The 14,639-nt window shown below is 36.4% G+C and overlaps 1 protein-coding gene across 1 annotated transcript in view; it reads left to right on the top strand.

Annotated features, from left to right (window-relative positions):
• The window catches only part of UBE2G1 (ubiquitin conjugating enzyme E2 G1), a 97,536-nt gene that overhangs the window by 56,194 nt on the left and 26,703 nt on the right, over window positions 1-14,639 (top strand). The window contains exon 2 of the mRNA XM_063110971.1: window positions 9,201-9,303. Within this exon, the coding sequence (XP_062967041.1) occupies window positions 9,201-9,303 (103 nt within the window). The remainder of the gene's footprint in view (window positions 1-9,200; window positions 9,304-14,639) is intronic.

Below are 14,639 nucleotides of genomic sequence, written 5' to 3'. Positions count from 1 at the left end.
CGTGGAAACTCCCTGCCCCTTCTACTATACCTCACCCTATGTGTCTTTTCATCTGTATCCTTTGTAATATCCCTTATAATAAACCAGGAAATGTTAAGTATGTGTTTACCCGAGTTCTGTGAGCCACTCTGGCAAACTAATCAAACCCAACAAGGGGATTGTGGGGACATTTTATAGCTGGTTGGTCAGAAGTTCCAGAGGCCTGGACTTGAGACTGGCATCTGAAGTGGGCAGCAGTCTTAGAGACTGAGCCCTCACCCTCTTCAGGTAGATATTGTCAGAATTGAATTAGAGAACACCCAACTGGTATCTGCTGAGAAGTTGCTTGCTTGCCCGTGGGGAGAAATCCTCACACATTTTGTCGTAGAAGCCTGTCTTCTGTGTTGATGACTGTGCTCTGTGAGAGAAGAAGAAACACACTTCGGTGTGCGCTTTTTCCCTTACTGACATTATTCATGTTTTTTTGACTCACAGTTCAATTTGCATAAGTGTATATTCTACGTATACTTCCACAAATGCACAAAGGGAATACAAAGATATTTTATGTCAGTATTATTTGTAATTGAGAAAACAAAGGGGCTGGAAACCAAGTGTCAAGTGACCAAAAGGTATAAAATAAGATGTGGTATAGGCAAAATTTGAGAGTACATAGGGTAAGAAGGTAGATTGTAACTCCCTACATTTTATTTTCGTATGTTGTTTTAGGATAAATGATTTTTTTCATAATTAAAGTCTGAGTAAAAAGGAAAGTTGAACATATCTTACCACTAGTAATAACTATCACCAACATTTGATGAACATCATTGCAGATACCTTTCAATGCATTTATACAGGTATAAATATGGGATTATAATGTGTGTGCCATTTATAGATTTTAAATTGAATTGAGTTGGTTGCATTTGATTGGAAAAAAAAAGAACCCGACTAAAGTAATACTGAAAGATTATTGAACTATAGACATTTATCACAAGCAGAGGTTAATTCCTAAAAGAGTCCTATAGTTGAGAGAATAAAATTATAATAACCTCTAAGTAGTTTTGAGACTCTTTGACAGAATTCATTGACTTATTGATGTCCAGGATGAGGGAATAAATACATATATTCCTTCTTACCTTCCTCATTTTCCTTACTCCCTTCCCTTCCCTCCATTCCCTTCTTCTGATCATACATGTATTTGTTGTTAGTCCTATTTTTCCATGATCAGGATTTATATGTATGTGTGTGTGTATGTGTGTATGTATATATAAAAGTTTATAACCATTTATGGTTGTTTAGTTTTAGTTATATTTACAGGGGGTCAGTAACTACACTGGTCCTTTCACCTGGGTTTTTCTATTACAGAATTTATTTTGATTCATTCCCAGCAGTTACTTCAAGAAGTGCTACTTACTTCTTAAATCCTGAATTTCACAATACCTGTGAATGCTTATTGCCATCGTACTTAGAAATTTCCTTTAGGTTTCTCGTTCTTTGTGTCACACTTTCCCCCCAAAATTTGGTACACAGGGTAAGAAGAAGCCACGGGCTGGCCCTAGTTTTGTTGTTTATTCTTACCAGTTTTTCCTGGGTTATGGAATATGGTTTCAGTCTTACAGAATAATGACATATTTAGTTCCTGACTATGGAAAGTTTTATAGATTTATTTTGTTTATGACATTTTTCTTTTTTTTTTTTCCTTTTAAGTAATAGACTTCATTTTTATAGCAGTTTTAGGTTTACAGAAAAATTAACAGAAAGTACAAATAGCTTACATACCCCCCAAATTTGTCTTGTTATTCATGTCATATTTGTTACAATTATGAACTAATATATGCACGTTATTAATAACTAAATTTTACACTAGGGTTCCCTCTTTGTGTGGTACAGTTCTGTGGATTTTGACAAATTCATAATGTTATTTAGGACAGTTTAATATTCTAATCTCTTTAGAAATTATGTAATTCTCCTTTGTTATCTTTGCTTTTTTCATCTGTATAATTGTTTATCTTTTCACTTAAGTTATGATTTCTTAAAGTTATGACCATGATTTATTTTATAGTGTTGTTTTTTTTTTAAAAAAAATCTTGCATTTAAGGGCCAGCCCGTGGCTCACTTGGGAGAGTGTGGTGCTGATAACACCAAGGCCACGGGTTCGGATCCCTATATAGGGATGGCTGGTTAGCTCACTTGGGAGAGTGTGGTGCTGACAACACCAAGTCAAGGGTTAAGATCCCCTTACTGGTCATCTTTTATAAAAAATTTAAAAAATAAAAAAAAATAAAGCTTGCCTTTAACATCTCCTGTTGCTTTATAATGTCTTCTTTCAGGTCTTCTTTTAAAAACATACCATGTTTCTGTAATTTCTTTGAGGCTATTTTTTGAAGTCTTCCTGAGTTTGTATATGTATTGCCAGGTGGTTGAAGTGACCTTGAAGTGAATTGGAGTGGAGATTTAAGAACCTCATCACTATGTTAAGAGAATTTTAGGGCCGGCCCGTGGCTCACTCGGGAGAGTGTGGTGCTGATAGCACCAAGGTCACGGGTTCAGATGCTGTGTAGGGATGGCCGGTTGGCTCACTGGCTGAGCGTGGTGCTGACAACACCAAGCCAAGGGTTGAGATCCCCTTACCGGTCATCTTTTTTTTAAAAAAGAGAGAATTTTAAATGTGAGGCTATTCATGCAACTGATGATAACAAGGTATGGTAAGATGATGTAAACTTCGCTTGGAGGTTGCTGAAACCATGGGAGTTGGTGAGAAATTGATAGATGAAGTAGAGTGGCATCTAGTTTTACTGTGCACAAATACTCGTACGTACATAAGGAGATAGGAACAGTTAGCAAATAAAAGGAAACTGGTTTTTGAAAAATTTGTACTGAGGAACCTTAATTTAATTTGAGCAATACTTAAGAAGATCAGAATGAAGTCAAGTGATCAATTATTCTCATCCATGGATGGTGGCAGGAGAAATCAGGAGAAATAGACTCCCCCACTCCCACCCTCAACCCCCCAACCCCTGGGCGTTATTATAACTCTGCCCTCCTTGGCTGAGAATCACTTGTATCCCCTTTGTGATATGGTTGAGGGTAAAAGGAAAGCTGGAGAACCACTGCTATATGGTATTAAAGGGGAAATTGACTAGAGACCAACTGGGATGTTAATTTAAAAAATGACTTTCTGAGTGAAGAAGAAAGCACCATTATTTTGAAGAGACAAGAACTGAACTAAAATAAGTTTAGACAAAAAAGGGAATTTCACTCTTAGCCAAGTTTATGGCAGGGCAGGAGCAGTACCAGGTGTAAGAAACCAGAATTCTGTTCGGACCTCTGTTCCTCTTGCTTGCTTTTGTTTATTCTTCATTTTAGCATCATTCTAGCTTCATTCTGTCACATCAGCTTTCTCCTTTAGATTTGAACTGTGGCTGTTAGCAGCTCTTAGGCTATTATAGCACAACTTCCCCATGGACTGGGACTCTCCCCCTTCTTTAATTCCAGTTTGAAAAATTCTCCAGAAGACCTCATTCATTCACCTCTGTGGCCCAGGGGTGAAGGGAGCCTTGTTTGGCAGTTTGTACTAAGAAACAAATGGTTGGGCATGGTATTTGGAGGTGGATTGTATTTCCCAAAAGAAGTATTTAAGGGTATGGGCTTGTTCTTCAGATTCTAAAAAACTGTATTTCTTTTATTTCCTGTAGTCTAGTGAGCAATTTTAAAGGAAGAAAATGGACAACTAACATTTATTGTACCCTAAGATAGGGACAGTCTTTTGCGTATATGATAGCTCCCATCTGTTTTGCAACCACACTACCATGGGTTTTACCACACTTTACTGGTGAGGAAAATGAGACTCAAAAAAAGAGAAATGTTTAAGTTGACACGGCTAGTGAGAGTTGGGATTCAAACCTGTGTCTGACTGACATTGTACCATACTCTGTGCCCAAAACTTGGCCCAAATTTTCTATTGTAAAATGAAATTCAGAAGACCCCAAATATCTTGTTTTAAAAAACAGGCGAGATCAAAGCAGGTTGACATTTATGTATAGACTGTATGTAGTGTTAGGGCATAAGAATTTCTGTACTGTGAGGAATTCCTGCTGCAGCAGATCTTGGCAGAGATGGATGCTGATGCTGTGTTTAATATAAGCAGAGGCAGCAAATATAAGCAACATTGAAGAGGACATAATAAGTAAGGTGAAATATTACAGGTAGCAGAATGTCTTCGAGAGTCATTTTGGGAATGTGGTCCAGAATTGCTAAGCAAATCCTTTTGGAAGTATATTGACAAAGTTTTTGCAAGATATGATCTCCAACCTGTTTTGCTTCTTTGTTCCATATTCCTTATGTTTTTGAAGCATGGTAAAATAAATTTACCTGGGTTGAAAAAAAATTTTTTTTAAATGTAGTATTTTTATTTTATTTTGGGGGGATCTGAACCTGTGATCTTGGTGTTATAAGGCTGTGCTCTAACCAACTGAGCTAACTGGCCAGCCCCCGAAAATGCTTTTGATTAGGAAATCAGCTAGTTCTGGTCCATGGCATGGTGTAAAGAAAAAAAAAATTCTAATTGAGGAAATAAAATAAACTTCTGTAATTGTTTGCTTGATACATTACTTTTTAAAAAACATTAAAGAAAGGTTAGAGGAAAGGAATGTTTACCCTATTAATATTGGGACAGTTTATAAGTTTTAAGGTAATATGTCAGTTTATTCCTCTGATAATAAGGTACGAATTATTTTGACAAACCATTTGAATATTTAGAAGTAATTATGTACTATTTGAATAGAAGGTTCTGTCTGTGATCTGAAAAGTTCAAAGTGAAGCTCCTGTAAAAATAGTCACTTTAGGGATATGCACCTTGCAGCAGGCTGTGTGTTATATAAATAAATTTGACAGGAATGCACATTCCCCTGAGTAGTGAGCCTACAACCATCCAGGCACAAAGGAAAATCAGTGCTAGGTTATAAATCTCACTTTATATTTGGCTTTGTAGCAGTTGGACTTAGTCAATGATTGGTCTTGGCGAAGTGTATTTACAGTTAAAGTAGATTATTTCCTTAAGAGTCAAGTATAAAATAACATATAGTTGGGTCTTTGAATGTTGTTATTCTGAGATCCCGTATTTTGCTGGGGCCTATGATCATTCATCTGTAAATATTTCAGTATGCATCTCTAAAAAAATGGGAGAAAAAAACCTCAACACAATACCATTACCACACTTTAAAAACTTAATAGTTTCTTACTATTATCTAATATGTAATCAGTCTTCAATTTTCATTCATGTCATATATGTCATAAACTTTTTTAATGTTTGAATCCAGTCCTCTCTTTTGTTCACCTTGCAGTATATTTGCTGAAGATTTCAGGTCTCATCCTTTAGAATTTCCAACAGAGTTGATTTTGCTAATCATGTCCCAAGATGTCCTTAAAACCGTTTCTCTGCCTGTACTTTTGTAAATTGGTAATTGTATACAGGGGCTTGAACAGATTCAGGTTTGTGAAGTGAGATTACTTCATAAGGGGCGGCTTGTTCATTTTTCAGGAGACATAACAACCAACATATTGTTTGGTTGTCTGTCTTTTAAAAATCCCTAGATTAATATGACAAAATGGCAGTGTTTCAGTTACTTTTCATTTTCTAGCTGGTGTATTTCTGTAGAGAGAAACCTCTCATTTGATCAAATAGTAATTACTTGGCAATACAATTTGTATGGAAAAAGAACACTAAATCTTTATTCTTTTGCTTTTTTTATTGGTTTTCAAAATAACAAAATGGTTTACTAGCATCCTATCATGGTGACCAATTAGTTTTTTGTTTATGATATCATGGTTATAAACTCATGGGTTTAAATATATTTGTGTTTTAATCTTTTGTGGCTGTTAGCTTTATTAATAATTCAAATTGCCCCATATTTGGCTAGTGGGAGCCTATTCAAGTCAGCTCTTGAGTCCTCTTTTTTTTTTTTTTTGGTGGCTGCCCTGTATGGCATTCCTAGTCCTTGGCATTGGTGTTAATCAACACTGTTTTCTAACCAACTGAGCTAACTGGCCCCCCTTGTCGAGTCCTTTTAACAAGACCATAGTATTATTTGATAGCTTCCTTTTTATCTGGTATGTATGAGATGAGCCTAAAACATTTCTTGCCCTAGACCTGGAACCAACCATTTCTCTGAAGAGCCCGTGTCCACGTTAGTGGTAAATTCATATTTGGAGACCATATTCTGAGCATTAGGGATGCTCATTGCTACTAGGTTGGTCAGTTTTTCTAGACCTTTTCAGAGAACAGAGCTCAGAAATATATATTTTAAAGCCATGTCATGAATTCATGTTGATATTTCCAATTCAAATTTATGAACATACAGTTTTTACTTTTATATGCTCTGCCCATTCTTTTTAGTCTTATTCTTCTTGATCATGACTTTATCTTATTAGCAAATCTGTTCATAAATCTTATAAATGCCTTTTGCTCTCCAGCTTCTAATATTCTGTCTAGTTTCAAATCCCTCCCCCAACCTTGATCATATGCTGATCTCCATATTTCAAGTTTTTGTACACACTCCTCTGTGTAAACCATGTACTCTCTTCGCACCAAATCCTTTGTCTTATTTCTTTTCTTTTTAGAAGAATTTTTGACTCTTCATGATTCTGTTATGTACTCTTCTTTTATGCCCCTCCAAATTCCCGTACTATTGTTGGAGTGTTTACTACACTTTGTAATTGTCTGTTTACTTCTCTGGGAATCAGCAACTGATGATAGGCAAGTGCCAGATGATGTAGTACAAACTGAAAATATAATTAATAGGAATTTAGCAGAAGCCGAAAGATTATTTGGTAAATTACTTAGGGAAGGCCCTGTGAAGGAGAATGGTGCTTGAATTGGACCTTGAAGGAAGCATTCATGAAGGTATGATGATGGTCTACCCCTATAGGTGGATTAAACTTGTTAAATCCTCATGGATCTAGATCTAGGAGGATCTGCGCTAGGGACAAAAGCCATGGCAAAAGTGAGATGCTGGACATTGTTCAACATTGCTTTTGCTTTACTTATATGAAAAAAGCAATGGACACAATCATTACTGTAGAAGAAAAGCATGGAAAGAATGTGCGAAATATTTTAAGAACTTAGAGTATATTGACAAATGTGAGAAGAGATGTAAGGAAATTTTTAAGGGTAATTTATGCTATTTTCAGAGCTTATCCACCTACATTATAAAAATTCCACTGGACTTTTGATGGAAAATGGATAAACTATGGAATCTTTCACAAGACTGTGTACAATATTGGAGAAAATGGTCTGAGTAATAGAATAGTGTTCATCTAGAAAAAGATGGAAAATGAAAATAACTGCCCATACTGCATTTGTCAGTGCTCCATTCCATCCCTCAATTGTCAGTGGTTCCAGGTCTAGGGCAAGAAATGTTTTAGGCTCACCTCATACATACCAGATGAAAAGGAAGCTATCAAATAATACTATGGTCTTGTTAAAAGGACTCGACAAGGGGGGCCGGTTAGCTCAGTTGGTTAGAAAACAGTGAAGGGGGACTGATCTTTTCTAGCATGTCTGCAGCATAGTTGGCACTCAGTAAATGTTTGCATCTATAAACAAAATAACAAGATTAAAATACTATTCCTGTCTTAATAATGTCTTCGCATTTTCAATTATCTTTTATATTTTTTAAAGTAAAAATGCATTTATGTTTTAAATACAGTACTGATTTTAACTATTTATAAAAGTTTACTTTGCCTGTTAGGCAAAAAATTAGACTTACAAAAATCTTTCCTCAAATTTCATGAAAAGAAGCTCTTCATGTTTAAATATAAACTTTCACTCTTGGCTTTTTCTGTGTCTCACTGGCATGTTGGGGTGTTAAATCCTAGTTGTTGAAATAACACCATCTCTTTAATTCTTCAAAAAATTAGTATCTTCGTCTCAGTTACCAACATAATTTATGCAGTCTTTTATATAGCACTCTGAGTTGTCTGAATATTACATTTACTTTCATTATTACCTGGAGCTTCTTGAGGACGATGGCAGGTATGATATGAGCATTGCACAACTGTTCAGATTTCCAGCAAGTTCTTTCTGAACTGCTCTCCTCTGGCATGTGCTTTGTCCCCACTTCCCAGTTAGAGCCAGTTAGTGCTTATCTCCCCCTGGCAGTTAAAACAATTGATAATTTTGTTGGTGATATATGTGTTCACTGTCGTGATTGTGGTCATAGCTTCACAAGTGTATGCATATATATCAATATTAACTTGTGTAACTGAAGTATGTGCAGATCACTGAATGTCAATTATACCTCATTAAAGCTGTTTTAAAAACCCCTCACATGATCTCCCCACCATCGATAGGTCATTACTTGATTAAATCCTGTGTCTCTTGAGACTGATCAGGCTCTGTTCCATACCCCCTCTCCTTTAAGGTCATCTTTTGGCCTGTGTACCCCCAACTCACTAGTTCCTTGCCTCTGTTCTTGGTCCCCATCCCGTTGTCCTTTCTCCATGCTGGAGAACTCTCTTTAGAAGAAGAAAAACCTCATGATTCCACAGCCATTCCTGTAGGCTCCAGCTGTTATTCTTAAGCTACTCCTTTGTGCTGGAAGTGAAGAGTCAACACATACAAAAGGAACAGATGGGGCCTCTGCTCTCTCCCTGCTCATAGTCTGATGAGCCACATAGGAACACCAACTGTAGACATAAGTATCCAAGGCTACAGGGGGCATATCAAATAGATATGCAGATATCAGTATAAATGAAAGTTGGTAAAGCTCAGTAAATTCCAGTGGAAAGGGATGTATTATCAGGCATTCTGCGGTGGTGTTTCTGAAAGTTTACCCTAAAGAGCACAGCATAAAAATTACCATTCTTAATCCGATATCTGGTTCCCTCTGAACCAGAAGAATCTTTGGGATTCTGGATGGGCTTGGATATCTATCTGCATTTTAACAAGGTTTCTTCAAGACCAGTATCAGGCTACCTAGAACGGTAAAAGTCTGGCTGGACTCCAGGACAGTAGAAGTTGATGTTCTGGGTAGTGTACTTTACCCACCTGGCTTCCTTAAGTATAGAAATGGAAATGTTTTGACCAATATGTAGCATTTTTCCTGGTAGGGTATATCCATTTAATGGTGTAGAATTTAAAACATGTATGCTCAAATTCTATAATTTATTTGTTTGGTGAAAATTATGTGGTTAAAAGTTTTGATCAAATTTTTCTTTTTCCACAGAACTCAACAAAAATCCAGTTGAAGGCTTTTCAGCAGGTTTAATAGATGACAATGATCTCTACCGATGGGAAGTTCTTATTATTGGTCCTCCAGATACACTTTAGTAAGTATGATGGAACTGGCATTGTCAAAATAGAGCTTTTCTAATTAATTAAAATTAAAACTATTGTGGCAAACTAAAATGAAATTATTTTTAAAGGAGCAAATGAAATGTCTGTGTTCAGTGTCATTTGTACTGAATTTCATCATGTCTAGGGTTTTTGTATTCTGCTTGAAGCTCTAATGTCTAAAACCTGTTGCTTTTCAAAATGTATAATAGTTTCAGAAATTTAGATATTTTTGATACCTGAAATAAATTTATTGCAGAAGAGCTATCTTTGTGGTGAGGTTATATAGAAATTATATAATTTTTAGTTGTATCTCAGAAATTAGGAGATTAATTTTGGCAGGATAAGGGAGAAGAAGAAATACTTCTATCGAAATATATCTCCTCCTTCTCATCTCTTGTACTTACTATGCTTTGATCCCCAAAGGGAACATCATAATTTTAAGGAGCGAGGGTTTGTCATTCATAACACTTTTCCAGTTTATTAGAGCACAGGATGGCATATTTCTGGGAGATCTTCATACAGAACATATTGTACACATCAGTGTTTTAGTATATGTGCTGCCGAAGCGAGCACCACATCAGTGTTTTAAGAAGGCTGGAGAGAACTTTCAAAATCTTCTATTTTAGAGGTTCTTTAATTGGGTCCCCACAGAATATTGGTCAGAATCAAGATATTTTGACCCTAAAATGAATTTTCTCCTAGTTTATAAAAGTTATTGTTAGAGCATAAAATAATCTACTAACAGACTACCAGTTGAACCAATGATTTAAAAATGGACAACAGAATGTAGTGGTATCAAAAACAATTTGAAAAAAGATAGAATTTCTTAAATATTTCGTGTAATTCATTTCTAGGTTTAAAAAAGCACAGCCTTATCTGCTCTGAGTGCAGATTAACTTAAATTGACTAGTATTTATTGTTTTATAAGATGCATCATGACTTCCTGATGTTGGTGACTTAGTACAAATTCCATGCTTTTTATAGAAGTTGAAGTATTGGAGAAAAGCATGAAGTGACCTTCTCAAAGTTATACGTCTGAGTATCAGAGACAGATCTAGATCTGAATTTCTTGAGGACTAGACTTCCTCATTCAACCTTGGTCCATGATGGTACACAGTAAGCAAGGATTTGTATCATCAGATATTTTTGTGATGGTTAAGTAGTTGTTTTTAGGTTTTCTAAGATGACAGCTTTTTTTCCTTCCAGAAAACTGCTGATGGAAAAGAAAATTCAGAGCTATGTGTATACCAGGGCAGGCTGAGACATACAGATTTGAACCATAGTGTGAATGTTTTGTTTTCTATAGTCTAAAAAAGTGATATATGCTCTATTATAATTATTGCCAATCAGAATTTTTGCTGCTATATTTCTCGGTGGTATGTTTGCATTGGTAGGTAATTCCGCAGTGTTAAGGTTTTTTGGCAGATGATATTAGCCACTAAAAACCATTTTAGCGGTATTCCCTCATAACCTTATTGTTACTTGAAAGCAAATTTCTCAGCAAATTCTGCACACAAAACCATGTAAACAGCTTGGTCTATGAACCTGAAGAAGTTCAGATCTATTCTTGTTTTCTTAACCATAACACCTTGCATGAAAAGTTTACTCAGAGGAGACACAGCAGCATTCCTGTGTCTGAATCTAGTTACCCTTAACAGTAAGTATAAGGTAAGGAGAGAAATTCTCCTAAAGTGTTGTCTGTATAGAGCTCTGGTTAGAAATCCAGGCTTGAGCTCCAACTCTAAGGGCTTCAGTGAATTTTTACACTTATTTCATGCACTTGTGGCAAGTATCTCTAAATATTGTTAGTTGGTCCATACGCAGTATATATTGTATACCTCCATCTTCAAAGAGAGCCACTTTAAAAAATATTCATTGTTCTAATTAACAGGCCATTCTTTTCATTAATAAAAACCCATTTCTGGCCTTCTGTACAGATTTTAAATAGTGTTGGCTGTTGATTTGAGATGTCAATAGCAGAAGCATTTGTGGTGGCTCCCCTGAAGTATGTACTTGCTGATGAGACAAATGGCTACTTCTGCACTGTGCCTTTCTGAGATCATCAGCCTTTGTTTGGGGAACAGAGAGAGAGAACATGTGCCTGGGGCAGGACCCTGAGAAAGGCCAAAGGAAGGTAGGTAGCTAGGAGGGAACAAAGAAAGTGAGGCGAGGAAAGGTTTTTATGAAGTAAAGTAAGCCCTTTAAAATGCTACTGAGAATCAAGTACTTAATAGAATGCTTAAAAACTGTTTGTTGACTTTACATCAAGGAGGGTAGTGGTGTTCTTGTAGTTATTTCAGTGGCGTGATTAGCATAGAGGCCATCTTGCAGTTGTTTGAGGAGTGCTATTGGGATGAATATATAGACCTAAAGTGTAGATAACTGCCTGTGAAGGGAAGCAGAGGCTTGTAATGGGGGTAGGGGGTGATAGGATTGAAAATGAGTTAGTATGGGCTTAGATGGTACCAAACCTAAGTGATTAATTCACCACTTTATAATTAGATCACAGAAATAATACTGTACCCAAATTCCATAAAATCTGGTGTGTTATTTGATGATGGCATCATTAGCCTTCATTGAGTCACTAGGTGGCACTGCATACTCTTTATAATCTATGTAATCAGTAGCTGGTATATTCAAGCATTATTTTATTTGAGACTGACAGTTGTTGTGAGTATATATTTAGTCATTATATTCCATATGGTATTACATTCTTATTACTGCTTTGTCCATTATTAAAATTTTTTAGTGCTGTTAAGAATAGATTCTTGAGGCTGTCTTTCTTTTAATTCTTTTTTTTGGCTGATGCAATGTATTTCATTTTATTTTTTATTTTTATTTTTTCTTAATTTTATTTTGTCGATATACAATGTGGTTGATTATTGTGGCCCTTTACCGAAGCCCCCTACCCCTCACTCCTCCCTCTCCCCCCTCCCACCCAACAATGTCCTTTCTGTTTTTTTTTTTTTTTTTTGGTCTTTTTCGTGACCAGCACTCAGCCAGTGAGCACACTGGCCATTCCTATATGGGATCCGAACCCGCGTTGGGAGAGTCGCCGCGCTCCCAGCGCAGCACTCTACCAAGTGCGCCACGGGCTCAGCCCGTCCTTTCTGTTTGCTTGTCGTATCAACTTCAAGGAATTGTAATTGTTATGTTCCCCCCCCCCCCCCGGTTTTGTGTGTGTGTGTGTGTGTGTGTGTGTGTGTGTGTGTGTGTGTGTGAATTTATTTATTTATTTTTAGCTCCCACAAATAGGTGAGAACATCTGGTGTTTCTCTTTCTGTGCCTGACTTGTTTCACTAAATATAATTCTCTCAAGGTCCATCCATGTTGTTGCAAATGGCAGTATTTCATTCGTTTTTATAGCTGAGTAGTATTCCATTGTGTAGATATACCACATTTACCGTATCCACTCATCCGATGATGGACATTTGGGCTGGTTCCAACTCTTGGCTATTGTAAAGAGTGCTGCGATGAACATTGGGGAACAGGTATACCTTCGACTTGATGATTTCCATTCCTCTGGGTATATTCCCAGCAGTGGGATAGCTGGGTCATATGGCAGATTTATCTGCAATTGTTTGAGGAACCTCCATACCATTTTCCATAGAGGCTGCACCATTTTGCAGTCCCACGAACAATGTATGAGAGTTCCTTTTTCTCCGCAACCTCGCCAGCATTTATCGTTCAGAGTCTTTTGGATTTTAGCCATCCTAACTGGGGTGAGATGGTATCTCAGTGTAGTTTTGATTCGCATTTCCTGGATGCTGAGTGATGTTGAGCATTTTTTCATATGTCTGTTGGCCTTTTGTATATCTTCCTTAGAGAAATGCCTACTTAGCTCTTTTGCCCATTTTTTAATTGGGTTGCTTGTTTTTTTCTTGTAAAGTTGTTTGAGTTCCTTGTATATTCTGGATATTAATCCTTTGTCAGATGTATATTTTGCAAATATTTTCTCCCACTCTGTTGGTTGTCTTTTAACTCTGTTGTTTCTTTTGCTGTGCAGAAGCTCTTTAGTTTGATATAATCCCATTTGTTTATTTTTCCTTTGGTTGCCCGTGCTTTTGGGGTCATATTCATGAAGTCTGTGTCCAGTCCTATTTCCTGAAGTGTCTCTCCTATGTTTTCTTTAAGAAGTTTTAGTGTTTCAGGGTGTATATTTAATTCTTTAATCCATTTTGAGTTGAGTTTAGTGTATGGTGAAAGATATGGGTCTAGTTTCATTCTCCTGCATATTGACATCCAGTTCTCCCAGCACCATTTGCTGAAGAGGCAGTCTCTTCCCCAGTGTGTAGGCTTGGTGCCTTTGTCAAAGACCAGATGGCTGTAGGTGTGTGGGTTGATTTCTGGATTCCCTATTCTATTCGATTGATCAGTGTGTCTGTTTTTATGCCCATACCATATTGTTTTGGTTATTATAGCTTTGTAGTATAGTTTAAAGTCAGGTAGTGTTATGCCTCCAGCTTTATTTTTTTTGCTCAGCGTTGCTTTGGCTATGCGTGGTCTTTTGTTATTCCATATAAATGTCTGGATAGTTCTTTCCATTTCTGAGAAAAATGTCATTGGAATTTTGATGGGGATTGCATTGAATTTGTATATCATTTTGGGTAGTATGGATATTTTCTCTATGTTGATTCTTCCAATCCAAGTGCATGGGATATCTTTCCATCTTCTTGTATCCTCTCTAATTTCTCTCAGCAGTGGTTTGTAGTTCTCTTTATAGAGATTTTTCACATCCTTGGTTAACTCAATTCCTAAGTATTTTATTTTTTTGGTGGCTATTGTAAATGGGCAGGCTTTCTTGATTTTGAGACTGTCTTTCTATGAAGGGTACATTCTAAAACTGGTGTGGTTTACCTGCTATTATCAGACTGATTATCAAGTGTTGTGGCTAGCCACCCATATCCACAGAAAGAAAAATTTCAGGTAAGAGTGGGTGTAGGTTTTTAAAGAAAACTTAGAGACCCAGATATCACCCTATAATTTATAAATTTTAGAAATCTGTATTAGTGAATGGTGAATGTACACCTTTTTACATTCTGACTCTCCTTTGCTTTCATCACCAATGGCTGGTCTATTCAAGGAGTATGCTTTGTTTTGTTTCTTAGCACTGGCAATAGTTGAAAAATTTGGAGAATCTTAAAATTATATGTTATGTGTTTCATAGTTTTTCCTTACCTTGGATGGATATAGAAAACAAAGAATCAGCTAAACAAATTCTCTGATTAATATATTTTACAGTTACAAAATTCTATTATAGTTAGAAAATTCTTTTACAGTCCTACTTAAGACTTGTAGGCACAAGCCATTTGTTCTGTAATGACTTTCT

This window comes from Cynocephalus volans, chromosome 10, assembly GCF_027409185.1.
Source record: "Cynocephalus volans isolate mCynVol1 chromosome 10, mCynVol1.pri, whole genome shotgun sequence".
NCBI lineage: Eukaryota > Metazoa > Chordata > Mammalia > Dermoptera > Cynocephalidae > Cynocephalus > Cynocephalus volans.
The sequence above is the reverse complement of the archived record's forward strand: the minus strand, read 5'-3'. Positions and strand labels throughout refer to the sequence as shown.